This window comes from Bacillus rossius, chromosome 17, assembly GCF_032445375.1.
Source record: "Bacillus rossius redtenbacheri isolate Brsri chromosome 17, Brsri_v3, whole genome shotgun sequence".
Lineage (NCBI taxonomy): Eukaryota > Metazoa > Arthropoda > Insecta > Phasmatodea > Bacillidae > Bacillus > Bacillus rossius.
The window spans coordinates 22,762,203-22,782,348 of NC_086344.1; the positions used below are offsets into that span (position 1 = coordinate 22,762,203).

Consider the following 20,146-nt stretch of genomic DNA (forward strand, 5'->3'; position numbering starts at 1 on the left):
CGAGCGTCGACCTTAAAGTGTCCCGCCTACCCGGGCACACACACGGTGCACAGAGCTTCAGGAAAAACCAACGCGATTTCAAAACTACTCAAGATATCCGAGTGGGGTCTTTTTACGAAAAGCAACTAAGAGTTCTCTGCGGGCCGAAAAGTACTTTTGATTTCAGATTAAGCTTTTAAAATGTATTTTTAGAAAAGTTAAAATGGCTAAAACGCATGTTTTCAGAGTAATTTTTAGACGTATCAGTACCGATTCTTGAAAGTACTTAAGGGACTTGCATTACACCTTTATCTACATTTCTAGGCCATGTAATGTTATAGTTGCTGCTCAGATCTCACAGTTATCCTGTGACGACGAGAAGACTGCGCGCCAGTCCAGAGGAGACACCGCGCTAGAAGCACCAGCGAGCGTCGCGCTTATCATCCCGCCTCACTGACACATATAGGCGGGCCCCTTCTATTTTCCTCGTGCCTGTTAAACCTGTTCATGATGGATGTATCAGGGAGACTTCTCATTGTGTGGAATAGCGCATGAGCCTGCCTTGCATTAAAAAAAAATTTCTGTGTTACTGAGTGACCAATCAATATTTTGGTCAGTTGCAATCAGTGCCACATGCATCGATGCCGTTACTAGATAGTTATTAACTGTGGGAGATTACAACTCTTACTTGATATGCATGCATGAATTCTGGAGGCATCAAGAGCTTGTAACAAGTAGAAAAATATCTTGGCAGGAGGTGTTTACGTGATAAATGGACGTTGTCGTTTCTGAACTGGCATAAATGCCTTGTCAGATCTCGAACAAGCAACAACAAATTTTGCAATGTTTGGATAAGCTTTATCTTGAGTAGCTCGGTAATAAAAAGAGAAAAAGGCTATCGCTTCTCTCACACACGTTTTGAATGACAAACAGGAAAAATAAAAAGGTTAAATGGGGAGCTAGGTACCTAAACACGTCATACTGGTTTCAAAAGTTTTATAAATATATATGAAATATTTAATGTTCGTTCAAAATCTTAAAACTCCAAAAGTTCTTCACCCATTGCTGTGAAATTTTGAGACCATGTTAGATTCGAATACGCGCGTATTTTTATATACCTATGCCACACCTAGTACAGCTAAAAAGATAAATAAAAATATAGAAAGGTAAAATTTATATGTAAATAAAAATAACAACTGAATGAATTTGTGTGTGTTTCTTAAATGTACCTTAACGCCGAAATACCACAATCCAACCTAACCTTACTTAACCTAACCTAACCTAACCTAGCGTAATATAACCTAACCTAACTTAACCTATACTATCCTAACTACCCTAACCTAACCTAGCCAAACCTAACCTAGACTAACCTAACCTAGTCTAACCTAACCTAGTCTAACCTAACCTAGTCTAACCTAACCTAACCTTTGTGGCAGTCCTGCAATGACATTTTTCGGCGTTAGTGTATTTCGGCGTTGTGGTACACAGCAGTTTTCTAGCTGTCGGCGTTGTGGTCAATTTGGCATTTCGACGTTGTGGTATTTCGGCGTTGTGGTACACAGCAGTTTTCTAGCTGTCGGCGTTGTGGTCAGTTTGGCATTTCGGCGTTGTGGTATTTCGGCATTGTGGTACACAGCAGTTTTCTAGCTGTCGGCGTTGTGGTCAGTTTGGCATTTCGGCGTTGTGGTATTTCGGCGTTGTGGTACACAGCAGTTTTCTAGCTGTCGGCGTTGTGGTCAGTTTGGCATTTCGGCGTTGTGGTATTTCGGCGTTGTGGTACACAGCAGTTTTCTACCTGTCGGCGTTGTGGTCAATTTGGCATTTCGGCGTTGTGGTATTTCGGCGTTGTGGTACACAGCAGTTTTCTAGCTGTCGGCGTTGTGGTCAGTTTGGCATTTCGGCGTTGTGGTATTTCGGCGTTGTGGTACACAGCAGTTTTCTAGCTCTCGGCGTTGTAGTCAGTTTGGCATTTCGGCGTTGTGGTATTTCGGCGTTGTGGTACACAGCAGTTTTCTAGCTGTCGGCGTTGTGGTCAGTTTGGCATTTCGGCGTTGTGGTATTTCGGCGTTGTGGTACACAGCAGTTTTCTAGCTCTCGGCGTTGTAGTCAGTTTGGCATTTCGGCGTTGTGGTATTTCGGCGTTGTGGTGCGTCCCCGTGCCGAGTCACGAAGCGGGGAGTGGGAAATCACTAATTCATTCCTTGATCTTCGTGTGCCGTCAAGGACAACCGCTGCCTCCGATTTCAGTAATCACCTGTGCTTGTAGATAAGGCCTTATCAGGGTCAAGGGATCACCTGCTCCCGACCTCGCGCCACCTCGTGTTACGGGACAGTGGCCGTGCCGATAAAAAGAGGCATCCGCCCGGGTATCTCGCGATCAGTGAGTAGTCCTCCTGTCAACTCCTCGCCCGATCATGTGGGCGGCGCTACTGCTTCTGTCGCTCGGGGCTGCCGCAGATGCCAGCTGGCCCTTGCGACCGGTAAGTCAACTTGTGTCAACTCTCCATCTATTTCCCTGTCTGCATCTCTCTACGTCTCTATATATACCTCGCTCTATACGACTATATCTCCCTCTCTATCTCTCTATACGTCTCTATACGGCCACAATGTGTGTCCAGTGTGTGATACTGTGTGTCCAGTGTGGGTAGTTTGTGTCCTGGGTGTGTACTTTGTGTCCAGTGTGTGATACTGTGTGTCCAGTGTGGGTAGTTTGTGTCCAGTGTGTGATACTGTGTGTCCAGTGTGTGATACAGTGTGTCCAGTGTGGGTAGTTTGTGTCCAGTGTGTGTACTTCGTGTCCAGTGCGTGTACTTGATGTAATGTGTGTTGATTGACGGTGAACCGTGGATCGCTGTGGTCGTGGTTGCAGCTGCCGGACGGGTCCGTGCTGGCCCGCACGAAGGACGGTCTCCTGCGAGGCAAGGTGGCCACGTCCATCTGGAACAAGCCCTACTACAGCTTCCAGGGCGTCCCGTTCGCCCAGCCTCCCGTGGGGGAGCTCCGCTTCAAGGTCAGTCCGTCACTTGCTGTTTCTTCACCGCCTTACATGGTCACGTTATACTTATTGACCTGACAACGTCTAATAAATCTATAAACGCCGGCTGCACGCACTAAAAAGTGTCCCGTTACGCACATTGTCCCGTTACGCGGTGTCCCGTGACGCTCATTGTACGCTTGCGCCGCATCTATCTCTCTTTCGCTCGATTGGAACAACCATCGATTTGACTTGTTCGAGGCATATTAAACTTGAAAAACTCCCATTCGTTTCCTACTTTTCCTATCATCGTCCTATCCTTAACAGATTAACACAGATTGGAAGAAGTTAAATAGCGAACATGTATGAAAGTTATAGTTAAAATAATCTCTTCGTTAAAGTAATAAACATATTTGAATTAATGAATGCAAATAAAAGTAAATTTTTCAAGAAATTGTAGATTTCATTTCACTCCTTCTTTGTATCCATACAAAATAGTGATAATTCGATAAAAACGATTCAATTTTATTCATAAAAGTATGCAATCATTTCATCAATGTTTTGTTATGACGTTGTCATGTTAAACTATCGTCCGTAAACTGACTTTACACACAACCAATTTTTTTTTTCATGTTCACCGTTTATTTCATTTTATTTATTATCTATTCTGTGTGTGGCATCACAGTGTTTTGAAGCTTCGCATCACAACCGAAGCTTCAAATAAAATTAATAGCAAATTTCCTGGCGAAGTAAGACTGAAAATTAAAAAGAGCTTCCGTTGATTTGCTTACTTGAAACTTCACACGGGCAAGTAATGTAATTGCAGATGACCATTTTAAAATTTTTTAAGTATTTTTTTAAGTTATGCCTCTTCTAAGATGCATGTGTCTAAGTTACGACGTCTCTAAGTTGTCTGGTTCGGCGTTGGTGTTTTTAAGTTATGACAGTTCTAAGTCGCTTGTTTATAAGCTTTGATGGTTTCTGTGTTATCTGTTGCGACGTTGTGTGCCTTTAAAATAGGGTGTTTCTAAGTTGTGATAGTTAAATTTATGACATTCTAAGTTACAACGTTCGTCTCCCCCCTCATTTTTCCCCTCTAACTCTCACTCTCACTTCCTTTGTCTCCTTTTCACTCACACTTTATCTCTCCACAGCAAATATTCTCTCTCTTCAGTTCCAATTAACTTAATGCCTCTAACGAGTTTGAACCAGCAACTTGATTTAATTCGCAACCCGTGATTGTGGTTCTATTCAGTATTACGTATATTTTTTCTATTGTTTTCCACCTCTTTCCTTTTTATGCTGTTCTCGAATTCTAAAAGCACTGCTCCCTTACACTTGGAGTTTCCGGGTTGTCCCAAATCTGTGTTGCCAGACTTACCTTTTTTTTCTGTATCGATCCAAGCGTGTTTTCTTTTGCTGAAAAATTATGAAAAAAAAATTAATCTTCAAGAATGGATGTGTGGCCGCCACGCGCATAATAAATTCTATTATAAAAATGAATTTACCACGTTTTTCACCTCATTAGTGATGGAATTTCAAAGTATTATGTGGCCTGTGTGTTAATCCAGGTTATAAGCTAGCTGTAGGCCAAATCCCATCCAAGTGTGTTCAGTGTTTCGGGGTCTAGGAGTAAAAAAAAACATGCACATAAACTTTCGCTTTTATAATATTAGTAGGATTACATTATTAATAATATATAACTAAGATTAATAATTAAAATCAAACATTCAGCATATTTATTGATTTTTATTATTAATTAATATCTACCTTTATTATTTTACTAAATTAAATATTTCATTTTACAAATGTGTTGATATAATCATTTAATATTGAGTATTTATTTAAATTTTTAATTTTATTGAATTTATACTATTACTTTCGTTCTTTTATTATTTTATTTCTGTTAATTATTTAAATGCAAAATTAAAGTTAGTTTTTTACTATGCCAAGTATGTGCAACTTCTAATGCGCATACATAAGTCCACGCACTTTGTTGTTTGTTCTTTTTGGCACGTGTGGTTTGATGCCATATGCAATTGGCACGACCATGAAGATCTGTGAGTGCGCAGTAGCAGTCCTGTGGGAGGGGTGATGGAGTTAACCCCCCCCCCCCTCCCCACTCCTTTCACAAACACACACACACAAAAATCACTCAATTCCTCCATAGCACTATCTAAAAAAAAAACAGTTGAGATAACTGTACCTGACCTATCTTTTTTTAAAGTTATACCACTTTAGGTGCGTTATGAAAACAAAATGATGAGAAGTGAAGTTTTAACGATGCGCGCGCAACATGCAATGAAATTTTCACCGGTTCACAGGATGAAAAAAATACTACATTAAATAATTTATATATTTGTTTTTAAATCATATACTTAAGTGATTTATATTTAATACTGGTCCATATAATTTAAAAATATATATTTATTGTAAATATCTGTGATATAAATTGTGTTAATGAACATTCTTCAAGTGTATTTATATAAAATATGTTATGTTCCCGTATGTATAACGATGTCAGGTTGCTTGTAAGCTTCCATTGTCGCTGGCAGGGAGTGTCTGTGGAAGGTTTAGTAGTCTCCTGGCAGTTTACGTGGAGGTGTTTGTGAGTTTTTTGCCGTATGTATAATTTAATTTTGCATTATAAATTATTACATCATGATTTAATAAATATTTAAAATTTATAAATTAGAATAAGTATTCAGCATATTTATTGAATTTTATTATTAATTAAAATATATCTACGTTATTTTACAAAATAAAATAATTACTTTGAAACATGTTTTGTATTAATATTGAATACTGAGTATTAAATTTATTTTTTAATTTAATAGAATTTGTACTTTAACAACTATATTTATAATATCACTAAGAATTTCTGACACGTGTTAAAATATACAAATTTCCATTTTTGTTAAAATATTTTATTTTACTTTTTTAGTAATATTTTAGTATTTATAATTTTTTTTTACATTAAGTACTCTTAAGAGACAGGAAAAAATATTTTTATTGACTTTTAAATGCGTTAAAAGTTTATTTTAAGGGACTAATATTTTTTGAAAACATTTCTGAACCCCATTTAACTTTTATGTACACATACTACTAAAAACACTTCAGTCATTCGCTCTCCACAAAACTGGAAGCTGGGTCCGCAGAAATTTACCATGGTGGTTTTGTACGAAAGCACCTCATTTTTTTGTTTGTGAAAATTTTTGAAAGTCCAGTAGTAGGTGTATTTGGTAGGTATGGGGACACCGGGTCATGGGTCGGGAGCCTAGGAGCCACGGCGGCCATCTTGGATTACGTCACTTCCGGCGGCCATCTTGGATTATGTCACTTCCGGCGGCCATCTTGGATTACGCCACTTCCGGCGGCCACCTTGGATTATGCCACTTCTGGTGGCCATCTTGGATTTGACCTTGACCTTTGACCCCGGCGGCCATTTTGTTTCTATCCGTCATTTTGTTTTTTAGAACATCCCCGACACATTTCGAGTTTCATCCGCCATCTTGAAAATCTTTATTTATTATCCGATTTTAATTAAAAATTTTTTTTAAATTTATAAAAAAAAATAATCAAAATTTTTAAATAAAATTTAAAAATATATTATTTCATAAAATATTAATTTAAAACCTACGCATCGAACGCCCCACTCATTCCTGTTACAATTTTTCATTACATCAACCATCTTGGAAAATCATAATTATTAACTTAGAAAATCAGGAAAAAATATATACCATCGTTGTCTGCTGGAGGCAGCCATCTTATTTAGTGGAGATCGCCATCTTGATTTCATCTGATGGATGTTATCATCAGTTGTAGGTTTCTAAAGTACGTTAGAGTATGTAAGGTCGAGTTCCTATCCCGTACCAGCATTATTATGAACCTTATAGACAAAAATCCACAAAAATCCACAAAATCCACAAAAATCCACAAAATCCACAAAATCCACAAAAATCCAGTCATTTTGTTGTTGTAACCACCATTTTTTCTTAAAGTCTTATCATTTATAGGTTTTGACTAAAATATATGTTATCAATACTATCGTTTTGGATGCGATGGTTAAAGTAATGATAATTAAAAAAACATTTATTACTCCATCTTAGCTGACCAGAAATTTTTCAGAGTCCTAACTCACAAGTAATAATCTCTTCTCATGTTTGCGTACTCGTGTTTAAAAGCTGCATGGAAGCAGATATTTTTAATGTCTGCGTATAATATCATTTCACCATTCTGTAAGACAAGTATAAGTATCAGTACCTCGTGGGATGTAGGTTCTATATAAAAATAATAAACAATATGTATGTAAAATTGTATTTATTAAATTAAGAACATATTTTACACAGCAAAAATGGAACAAAAACAGAAACTATAAATAAAAATACTGAAGCTTTACATCAAAAATGGAAACTGTACAGCAAAAACATAAACTATAAAACAAAAAACGGAAACTATACAACAAAAACGGAAACTGTACAGCAAACACATAAACTATACAACAAAATGAAAACTATACAACAAAAACAGAAAATAAATACAGCAGAAAAACTATGTCCGGAAAATAAATTATTCGTCGCCTCCAACATATCCGTGGGGGACTGTGCAGATACCATCTTCGCAGATCAGTCGTTTGTCGTCCTCCCACGTGATCGCCAGCTTATTGCTATATTCACTGTATAGTATGTGCTGCCGGGAGCGAATAGCTCTTACACCAGCCCTCCTTGTGCGGTGTTCTTGCAGGGCATCCAGGTAGTCACTGAATGTGATGCGGTTTTTAACCACACATCGCTGGATACCCTTAGCCTTCTTATCGACCTTACCACCACACCTGTAAGCGTAGAGTTTGGCTCGTAAGCTTACAAACTCCTCCATCACTTCCCCCCCACATTCATCTTTGAATTTACCAACAACTTTCTTGTTGGTGGGGGAGAAGCAAGGGTGGTCAGGAGGGTAGCAGCTGGTGTCGAACTTCTCCATCAGTGTAGGGTCGGCTTTGAGGTCATGGTAGAAATCATCGGTTTGTATCTCGTATACGAAACTATCGGTGTCCATGTATGCCAGATGAATGTTTTCAGAGTATTTAGGCTTCATGGTATTATAATGAAAGTCGTACATGAGTGTTTTTGAGAGGTCGAGAACGGCTAGTCCGGCATAGATCGGCTTATCGAAAATTATTGTTTCATGGTTCAGGTGTACAAGCGTCAAATTCGGTTCGTACATTGTGCGATCCTTGAAGGACGGGCGGCACACCAACTTCTTGAACCTCTTCTCAGAGCACACCAACTCCATTTTGAGCCTACGTCTCTTGTTCTCCATCAATTTTCCGAAGGTGGAGTTCACAGCCAACTTGAAGAACTCCTTCTCGAATTCGTTGGCTGCTGCTTTACGCTTGTTGGTGTTCAGTCGTATATAGGGCTCCAACCATGCCGACTGCTCAAACTGGAGGACTCGGTGTATCTTCGTCACTTTCAGCCCATGCGATACTGCTTGCTGGAGGTTTTTGTAGTGGACAATGTAGTGCTCTTTATTTTCCAGCGTTGTCATCAGCTTTGATTGTTTTGAGCCGGGAGGACATTGATTCACGGGGAGAAACGGAAGGTCTTTGTGACTTTCGTGGAGCTTGTGAGGGTACTCCACGTCACACTGAATTATGTAGCCAGTAGGTGAATTTTCCGGAATAGACATAACATCAACGGATGTGTCTGACCATTTGAAATGACGAATTGGAAGCGGCAGAGACATCGCCCACCCGTACAAATTATTTGCATCAATATACTCTAGGAATATGGATGGCTTGGAAGCATCATATGCCTCAGGCACATATGAATTATTCGCAACACAATGACGTTTGATGCTTTGTGCTACACCTCCACGAATACCGGCTTCTACAAACATGTACATATCATAATCGGTAAGAAGCTCTAGCTGTACACCTGTGGTTCGAAGCATCGCGTCGAAAGCGAACCCAGGACAAGAAATGTAGTGAGACGGGTCTAAACTATATGTCTCCAAACATATGGAACGGAAATTCTCGAATACATCTGCTAGGATCAGAACATCCGTCTTTAGGTACAAGTCAGCGTACTATCCTAAGGTAGCACACTGAAACTTGTCCCAGACTTTCATTGCATGAGCGTAATCCGTCTCTGAAATCCCAGTATCAGTCAGACTGTTGTAGAAATCATCGATGGTCGGAAGACTAGCATCATCTAGTCGAGCAAAAGAATCAACGAAGTCGTAGGGGAAGACTCCCTTGCGAGTAACCAATTCCAACTCATCAGGAGCGAAAAACTCAGCAGTACTGACAAACTTGTCTACAGGCAAAAACTCAGCAAGCGAAGCAAGACCCCGACTCATGAAACGGAATGTATCAACAAATTGGATGCTGAACTTATCATGCAACTTCTTGGAAAAAGTTATCAGCTTCTCTTCCGAATTAGGAATGATGAAGATGTCTTTAGTGTCGTACCCCAACTTCCTGATAATGAAGTTCTGATCGTACGCCAGATTGTGGAAGAACACAATCATCTTTTTCGGTCTGCGCCTGAGAAGGTTGCAGTCATTACATGCAGGTCCAATAAATTCGCCGGTGAAGTGATTATGATCACGAACTTTCTTTGCATTTCCTCCGAACTTTCCACCACAGTAGCAACACGCACTTGCTTGCAGAAAAGCAGTGTTCTGTGCATGTGTGAGAGGCGTCATCGGAACAGACGTAGAAAAAATTTTCTGTACGTCATGTCCAATCTCCACAATGCGAGATATGAACTTATCTTCTGCGTCACAACCACGATACACTTCAGGCTGTGAAGGAAGTGAAGAAGTGAGGTGTGCTGGAATGACGGAGTTATCTGCTTTCACATAAATGCAGTAGCTGTACGCTTTATGCTTTTGATACTGCAGCGTGTATGCTTCATCAGGATTCGGGTGACACGTATGGATTTTCTCCAGAATAGCTTCAAAGTCGCAATATACTACGATGGGCATCTTATCGCTGTGATGGAAGTTTTTGAACTTCAGAACAGGTGGCTGGCCGTTTTCATCGGTTGATGGCATCTCCATCCTAACAGCAGCATGCTGTTTGCAGAGCTCACTGTGTTTTGCCAAACACTGAAGACCAGTGAGCCCACTAACCCTATCCCGATCATCATAATGCTTGAAGCATCTTTTGCAAACATGAATTCGTTGCTCATGTGTAGTGAGTTGGGACCGAACCAGGGCAGAAAAATTTTTTATGAATGTGAAATGGGACAAATTGTCATTGACCAAGAGCAGAAGATCGAAATGATGTTCTTTCTCTTCAGGAGCGACTCGTGCAGGAACAACATTCAGGTTCTCGTCGATACTGTAAATGTTGATGGAGACTCCAGGGTTCTGTTTTTCAAACAGCGGTATTTGCTTGATTGGAGTAGGGAAGTCAATGTTGTTGAAATTGAATTTATCTTCCAAGTCGTGGTAGCGCTGGTTGACACGTTCAGGATGCTCACCTTCCACGTACTTCACAAGAATTGACCACTTAAAGCACATGTGATCATCCAGGTTTTGCGGATTGATCACTGCGAATTTGTCTTTGATGGAAGTAGGCAGTTCAATGTAGGAGCTGGCACGGAGTGGATCGAGCTTGTTGATTCTCAACTGTAGTCGCTTAACGGTCGACAAAGTCCATCCGGACCCCTTACCCATGTAATCTTCCTCCTCCTTGCAGATCTTAGAGATGGACTCGGCAACTGCTTCCTCCACCTCGTGAACTGCGTAGAGGGGGACATTCATGGTTTTGAAGGCCCTCTTGTCTTCGCTGCCATCCGTAGGTTTTTCGTAGTCGCACTCCAGCATTATGTTAAACTTCAGCGGCCCATTCTCTTCAATCTCCTCTATGAGCTGGCTTATTATATTTGCCTTGATGGAGTTGAGGTACGTACAAATGTCCTTGGCAGAACTTGAGGTATTTACATCAACGTACGTCTTCAAGTTACCCCTGAAACCTACTTCAGCGGTAATGAAGCCGTGGGTATTGGCCAAACCCATGCCGGTCACCACCTTTGTTCGGCTGGTTGAAGGCTTGGGCGTAACTGCAGGCTTAACTGCTGCCATCCTCTGCTTCTTTGTCGGAGGTGGAGCAGGCCCCTTGCATACCTTAATGTGGTTGCGAAGAGTGTCAGCCCTGGCGAACTCCTTAGCACAGTTTTGGCATGAATGTGCTATGCGGTTAGGGTTGAGGCCACAAGCCGACTTCTCATGACGTCTGGCATGGCTGGAGTTCTCAAAGACCTTGTAGCAGAAGCTACACCGCATGCCTGATGTCGTGGTGACAGCACCGGTACATGATGCAAGGTGCTGCTGCATATTGTCGCTGCGAGCAACCGTCTTGCCACATAGGTGGCACTGCTGGTAGTCATGTTGCTGCTGGTTCTCGGCACACTGTCGCTCGTGCCGGTAGCAATTCTTAGATGCCGTGAAGGAGGCAGAGCAGAAACGGCATTTCCGAACGGTAGACATCATCTCGACAATCGGTAGTCCGGTCTCGACGTACGGAACACGCGAAGGAAGCTCGACGTACAGAGAACTATAACAAAAGAACTAAGAAAACAATGCAGCTAGATATTAACACGAAAAAGTTGCAGACATAACCTCAAAACTCTTGCCCTCAAGCTTACTAACCTAAACTGATAGCAATGTTACTAAATAAAAAAGTTGCAAACATAACCTTAAAACTCTAGTCCTCAAGCTTACTAACCTAAACTACTAGCAATGTTACTAAATAAAATAAGTTGCAAACATAACCTCAAACTACTCCATGTACAATCCTAAAAATGGTAGAATATTTAAAGTACTGATAAAAGTTAAAGCTGAAAAATATTCAATGCTTACTAAAATGATTGAATACATAACCTCAAAACTACTCTAATTCACACCCCAAAAATGCTAGAATATTTAAAGTACATACTGATAAAAGTTTAAACTGAAAAAAATTCTGGTTACCTACATATAAGTGTACAGAGAAAAAACTAGCTAGCTGATAACCTACAAAAAAGCTGAGAAACATTCAATGTTAACGAAACATGAAACATACCTCAGAAAACGATGAAGTGGAGCTGTAGAACACGAAGTAGCGTTGGCGGTAGAAATCGTGGTAGCAGCGAAACTCACACACGAACTAGCTCACTCAAACTCTAAGAACACACTGAAGCTCCGACAGCTAGTCACGGCCTTTTATAGCCTCGGACCTGCCTGTTCTTGGAAAAAACATTAGGAACTGAGTATTTCTGGTGTATCCGCCAATAGGAATGTAGTACATGGAAGTACCATTGTCTTCGGAAAAACCCAGCATGACTCATGTGCATGTCGTAGCAGGTCTGTGAGGGGTGGGGGTAGAAATGTAACCTGACAGCCAAACATGGGAAACCACTCTCGGGTAAAACCACTAATGACCTAGGTGATTAGAGATTAGAGCGCGAGGCACTGCCTGCATCGTGACTCATCACTCAGGAATGATGTCTCGCAGTGCCGAGGGGACCCAAACAATAGACTTGACCGTGCATGTCACAACTGGTACATTAGTCCGCGATTTTGTGGCGCCATGAGGCGCTCTGTCTGAGCATGCCACAAACAGCTCGTCAAAGTGTCATCACGAAGCACTCGAGCTGCAGTCATGACGCGCATGCTACAACAGGCCCGTTAGTCACCGACTTCGTGGCGCCAAGCTGACACTCGGGTAGACAGGTAGCTAAATGATAATACTAGTAATGCAAGGAAATAAATAAACGGGTACGTTTAATACATTTATTAAAAGTAATAATACATTACAAAACTAAAACATTAAAAATTTATTCTACATTTATTATGACCAACATTCGTTTAAAAATTTTTAGCATTTCATTGCGAACAATCAGTTGATCATCCACAGTATGACACAATTTGCTGATGTTCCAGGAACCAACCCTTTTCACAACCATTTAAGGAGTCATTCCTTAAGCTCTATTTTGATTGGTCAAATAAAAATTCTCCCTCTCTTCCCCATTTACAATGATGCTGCTTCACCATCACGCTAAAATTCTGTAAGACCAAAAAAAAATTACTTCCCTTAAACCTTACGGTAGAAATTTCATCCTAGGATGCTGTTACTGCATCTAGAAATTAAAAATAATATTATCTCATACAGGTTTTATTTACATGTTAGACTTAACCATCCTACCACACACACGCACACACATGCACACACTTACACACACATGCATGCGCATGTGTGCACTGAGATGAAATACATACTTGTCCACAAAATGTGCTTTTATTTACAAAGGCAACATATTAAAACACATAATATTTAAATTTTGTGTAGATTGGATGGTACCAGAAACCATACTGCAAAACGAGCGGACAACACTCGAGTCTTTACTAGGATTGGGCTGACGGATTGCCTCTGTAACGCCCCTGTTGCCTTCAACGACTCAGAATTAATACGTTTATCCATCAAAAAACAACAACAGTTTAACTAAGCAAAAATACACCCCACACCCCTCAAAAAATTGTTTTTACACAAGGCATTATTTACATGGCAGTAGACCACGCATACGAAGTGCGCAGCTTCAGGTTAGAAATATTGATTAAAATAACTTCTAAAGATGCTAATTTGTTTATGAAAAAATTGCACATGAAATACGGACACTTGGTTATTTACACATACATACATACATACATACATACATACATACATACACCCTGCATGGCTTCAGAAGGAAGTACGATATTTTGAAAACCACTCAAGACTTACATCCGTTTATGAAAAGGAGCTAAAAATTAAAAAATTTCAAAGTTAATTTTAGAGATTAAACATCATGTGCAAGTCCTTGCATGCGAGAACAATTTATTACGCAATTATCTTCATTTTTCCCAAACCATAGGTCTGATGTCTGGATACAATACAAATCTCATACTTAACATATGCACTACGAGATGACTGCACGCCAGTCCAAGCCCCCTGCTCTTAGAGACGAAACTGCACTAGAAGCGTTAGCAAGCATTACAATCATCTCGCTTCACTAATGCAGATTCACATCTGACTAGGTGGACCTCCTGAAACAGTAAACATAGAACAGTGAAACACATTAAAATAATGCATTTCAAAATAATTTAATAATATATCACTGCATATTTCTCGAAAATCACCACGCAACTGGCAGCCCTTTCAATCACAATTCTGCGAATGCTATCACAGAATGCTATATTTAAAAAAGAAAGGATCATTCATTCCTTCATTATGGAACACAGTAATACATTACATGAAGAGAAAAAAAAATGGCACACACTTCGTTCTTAGACTTGTGCCGACTCCTTGACAGAGAGAAAAGATTTTACACATAAAATAGTATATATTTATTCTCCAGCGATGAAGCTGTACTAATATCACCTTGAAAAGCTTAGATGATTTAGGGAGAGACAAAGTAAATATATTAACAAAAAAAAGTCGACTAAAAATAATTTACAAACAAAATACTTAATATTCATTCGATTAAATATTTTTTTCTCAATTTAATAAATGAGAGAACACACATTTGCTTAAATCACTATTTATCAATTTTAAACTCTCGTGTACATCAGAAAAAATATATAGTATCAGTCATTATTGGTTGTAATGTAAAAAATGCAAAACAGTTTCTTTGTGGAATGTGGAATGCTCACTCACGATCGAAAAGAGGGGCTTCGCTGTAACTCAAGTTGAAAGTTGACGTTTCTCATATATTTGGATATATAGTAATCAAGCAAGTAATAACTTTGGTGGTATAATCTCCGTCTGATTAAAGTTTATTTGCTAACATGAATTCACAAATTAAACGAATCTCTGAGTACATTTGCTTATCTTTTATAGAAAAAATGCACAGATTGATTGTTTTATCATGAATAACAAGGAGCACACTAAAAAAACGAAATTCTAGCCAATAATAACCAACAGCACACGAACAATAGAAAAAAAAAACGATTTGCCTGTAATAACGTGCAGCATGCGGAGAACATCACCAAAATATTGTCAAGAATATCCATCAGTACATGTATAATACCAATAAAGTCTTGACATGAAAAAGGATGAAATGCACGGAGAAAATCATCAAATTATTTCCAGGTAAAAAGATCAGAAGCACGTGAAAAAAAAAACCAACAAAATTCTAACACAGTAAAGTTGAAGCACACGTATAAATCTATCGAAATTTCATATGAAAAAATAGGAGCACTCAAAGAAAACCATCAGGGAGAAGATGTCGTTTAAAAATATCATAAATTATCAATTTTTTAAAAATGTTCAAATTACATCCTATCAGAACTCTCATGTTGCTTAAGCAAAGAGTTCTAGCACAAGTCAGCTTGTGAACTCTTTGCTTAAGCAACATGGGAGTTCTGGTAGGATGTAATTTGAACATTTTTAAAAAATTGATAATTTATGATATTTTTAAACGAAATCTTCTCCCTGATGGTTTTCTTTGAGTGCTCCTATTTTTTCATATGAAATTTCGATAGATTTATACGTGTGCTTCAACTTTACTGTGTTAGAATTTTGTTGGTTTTTTTTTTTCACGTGCTTCTGATCTTTTTACCTGGAAATAATTTGATGATTTTCTCCGTGCATTTCATCCTTTTTCATGTCAAGACTTTATTGGTATTATACATGTACTGATGGATATTCTTGACAATATTTTGGTGATGTTCTCCGCATGCTGCACGTTATTACAGGCAAATCGTTTTTTTTTTCTATTGTTCGTGTGCTGTTGGTTATTATTGGCTAGAATTTCGTTTTTTTAGTGTGCTCCTTGTTATTCATGATAAAACAATCAATCTGTGCATTTTTTCTATAAAAGATAAGCAAATGTACTCAGAGATTCGTTTAATTTGTGAATTCATGTTAGCAAATAAACTTTAATCAGACGGAGATTATACCACCAAAGTTATTACTTGCTTGATTACTATATATCCAAATATATGAGAAACGTCAACTTTCAACTTGAGTTACAGCGAAGCCCCTCTTTTCGATCGTGAGTGAGCATTCCACATTCCACAAAGAAACTGTTTTGCATTTTTTACATTACAACCAATAATGACTGATACTATATATTTTTTCTGATGTACACGAGAGTTTAAAATTGATAAATAGTGATTTAAGCAAATGTGTGTTCTCTCATTTATTAAATTGAGAAAAAAATATTTAATCGAATGAATATTAAGTATTTTGTTTGTAAATTATTTTTAGTCGACTTTTTTTTGTTAATATATTTACTTTGTCTCTCCCTAAATCATCTAAGCTTTTCAAGGTGATATTAGTACAGCTTCATCGCTGGAGAATAAATATATACTATTTTATGTGTAAAATCTTTTCTCTCTGTCAAGGAGTCGGCACAAGTCTAAGAACGAAGTGTGTGCCATTTTTTTTTCTCTTCATGTAATGTATTACTGTGTTCCATAATGAAGGAATGAATGATCCTTTCTTTTTTAAATATAGCATTCTGTGATAGCATTCGCAGAATTGTGATTGAAAGGGCTGCCAGTTGCGTGGTGATTTTCGAGAAATATGCAGTGATATATTATTAAATTATTTTGAAATGCATTATTTTAATGTGTTTCACTGTTCTATGTTTACTGTTTCAGGAGGTCCACCTAGTCAGATGTGAATCTGCATTAGTGAAGCGAGATGATTGTAATGCTTGCTAACGCTTCTAGTGCAGTTTCGTCTCTAAGAGCAGGGGGCTTGGACTGGCGTGCAGTCATCTCGTAGTGCATATGTTAAGTATGAGATTTGTATTGTATCCAGACATCAGACCTATGGTTTGGGAAAAATGAAGATAATTGCGTAATAAATTGTTCTCGCATGCAAGGACTTGCACATGATGTTTAATCTCTAAAATTAACTTTGAAATTTTTTAATTTTTAGCTCCTTTTCATAAACGGATGTAAGTCTTGAGTGGTTTTCAAAATATCGTACTTCCTTCTGAAGCCATGCAGGGTGTATGTATGTATGTATGTATGTATGTATGTATGTATGTGTAAATAACCAAGTGTCCGTATTTCATGTGCAATTTTTTCATAAACAAATTAGCATCTTTAGAAGTTATTTTAATCAATATTTCTAACCTGAAGCTGCGCACTTCGTATGCGTGGTCTACTGCCATGTAAATAATGCCTTGTGTAAAAACAATTTTTTGAGGGGTGTGGGGTGTATTTTTGCTTAGTTAAACTGTTGTTGTTTTTTGATGGATAAACGTATTAATTCTGAGTCGTTGAAGGCAACAGGGGCGTTACAGAGGCAATCCGTCAGCCCAATCCTAGTAAAGACTCGAGTGTTGTCCGCTCGTTTTGCAGTATGGTTTCTGGTACCATCCAATCTACACAAAATTTAAATATTATGTGTTTTAATATGTTGCCTTTGTAAATAAAAGCACATTTTGTGGACAAGTATGTATTTCATCTCAGTGCACACATGCGCATGCATGTGTGTGTAAGTGTGTGCATGTGTGTGCGTGTGTGTGGTAGGATGGTTAAGTCTAACATGTAAATAAAACCTGTATGAGATAATATTATTTTTAATTTCTAGATGCAGTAACAGCATCCTAGGATGAAATTTCTACCGTAAGGTTTAAGGGAAGTAATTTTTTTTTGGTCTTACAGAATTTTAGCGTGATGGTGAAGCAGCATCATTGTAAATGGGGAAGAGAGGGAGAATTTTTATTTGACCAATCAAAATAGAGCTTAAGGAATGACTCCTTAAATGGTTGTGAAAAGGGTTGGTTCCTGGAACATCAGCAAATTGTGTCATACTGTGGATGATCAACTGATTGTTCGCAATGAAATGCTAAAAATTTTTAAACGAATGTTGGTCATAATAAATGTAGAATAAATTTTTAATGTTTTAGTTTTGTAATGTATTATTACTTTTAATAAATGTATTAAACGTACCCGTTTATTTATTTCCTTGCATTACTAGTATTATCATTTAGCTACCTGTCTACCCGAGTGTCAGCTTGGCGCCACGAAGTCGGTGACTAACGGGCCTGTTGTAGCATGCGCGTCATGACTGCAGCTCGAGTGCTTCGTGATGACACTTTGACGAGCTGTTTGTGGCATGCTCAGACAGAGCGCCTCATGGCGCCACAAAATCGCGGACTAATGTACCAGTTGTGACATGCACGGTCAAGTCTATTGTTTGGGTCCCCTCGGCACTGCGAGACATCATTCCTGAGTGATGAGTCACGATGCAGGCAGTGCCTCGCGCTCTAATCTCTAATCACCTAGGTCATTAGTGGTTTTACCCGAGAGTGGTTTCCCATGTTTGGCTGTCAGGTTACATTTCTACCCCCACCCCTCACAGACCTGCTACGACATGCACATGAGTCATGCTGGGTTTTTCCGAAGACAATGGTACTTCCATGTACTACATTCCTATTGGCGGATACACCAGAAATACTCAGTTCCTAATGTTTTTTCCAAGAACAGGCAGGTCCGAGGCTATAAAAGGCCGTGACTAGCTGTCGGAGCTTCAGTGTGTTCTTAGAGTTTGAGTGAGCTAGTTCGTGTGTGAGTTTCGCTGCTACCACGATTTCTACCGCCAACGCTACTTCGTGTTCTACAGCTCCACTTCATCGTTTTCTGAGGTATGTTTCATGTTTCGTTAACATTGAATGTTTCTCAGCTTTTTTGTAGGTTATCAGCTAGCTAGTTTTTTCTCTGTACACTTATATGTAGGTAACCAGAATTTTTTTCAGTTTAAACTTTTATCAGTATGTACTTTAAATATTCTAGCATTTTTGGGGTGTGAATTAGAGTAGTTTTGAGGTTATGTATTCAATCATTTTAGTAAGCATTGAATATTTTTCAGCTTTAACTTTTATCAGTACTTTAAATATTCTACCATTTTTAGGATTGTACATGGAGTAGTTTGAGGTTATGTTTGCAACTTATTTTATTTAGTAACATTGCTAGTAGTTTAGGTTAGTAAGCTTGAGGACTAGAGTTTTAAGGTTATGTTTGCAACTTTTTTATTTAGTAACATTGCTATCAGTTTAGGTTAGTAAGCTTGAGGGCAAGAGTTTTGAGGTTATGTCTGCAACTTTTTCGTGTTAATATCTAGCTGCATTGTTTTCTTAGTTCTTTTGTTATAGTTCTCTGTACGTCGAGCTTCCTTCGCGTGTTCCGTACGTCGAGACCGGACTACCGATTGTCGAGATGATGTCTACCGTTCGGAAATGCCGTTTCTGCTCTGCCTCCTTCACGGCATCTAAGAATTGCTACCGGCACGAGCGACAGTGTGCCGAGAACCAGCAGCAACATGACTACCAGCAGTGCCACCTATGTGGCAAGACGGTTGCTCGCAGCGACAATATGCAGCAGCACCTTGCATCATGTACCGGTGCTGTCACCACGACATCAGGCATGCGGTGTAGCTTCTGCTACAAGGTCTTTGAGAACTCCAGCCATGCCAGACGTCATGAGAAGTCGGCTTGTGGCCTCAACCCTAACCGCATAGCACATTCATGCCAAAACTGTGCTAAGGAGTTCGCCAGGGCTGACACTCTTCGCAACCACATTAAGGTATGCAAGGGGCCTGCTCCACCTCCGACAAAGAAGCAGAGGATGGCAGCAGTTAAGCCTGCAGTTACGCCCAAGCCTTCAACCAGCCGAACAAAGGTGGTGACCGGCATGGGTTTGGCCAATACCCACGGCTTCATTACCGCTGAAGTAGGTTTCAGGGGTAACTTGAAGACGTACGTTGATGTAAATACCTCAAGTTCTGCCAAGGACATTTGTACGTACCTCAACTCCATCAAGGCAAATATAATAAGCCAGCTCATAGAGGAGATTGAAGAGAATGGGCCGCTGAAGTTTAACATAATGCTGGAGTGCGACTACGAAAAACCTACGGATGGCAGCGAAGACAAGAGGGCCTTCAAAACCATGAATGTCCCCCTCTACGCAGTTCACGAGGTGGAGGAAGCAGTTGCCGAGTCCATCTCTAAGATCTGCAAGGAGGAGGAAGATTACATGGGTAAGGGGTCCGGATGGACTTTGTCGACCGTTAAGCGACTACAGTTGAGAATCAACAAGCTCGATCCACTCCGTGCCAGCTCCTACATTGAACTGCCTACTTCCATCAAAGACAAATTCGCAGTGATCAATCCGCAAAACCTGGATGATCACATGTGCTTTAAGTGGTCA

At 39.3% G+C, this 20,146-nt stretch overlaps 1 protein-coding gene across 3 annotated transcripts in view; it reads left to right on the plus strand.

Annotated features, from left to right (window-relative positions):
• LOC134540544 (esterase E4-like) overlaps positions 1-20,146 on the plus strand; it is a 761,050-nt gene that overhangs the window by 676,753 nt on the left and 64,151 nt on the right. For 2 of the 3 annotated variants that reach the window (XM_063383349.1, XM_063383350.1), the window contains exon 3: positions 2,849-2,989. In XM_063383349.1, coding sequence (XP_063239419.1) covers positions 2,849-2,989 — 141 coding nt within the window. Of the gene's footprint in view, positions 1-2,298; positions 2,460-2,848; positions 2,990-20,146 lie in introns of those variants that run through there. The other variant, XM_063383351.1, reaches the window with a different exon arrangement.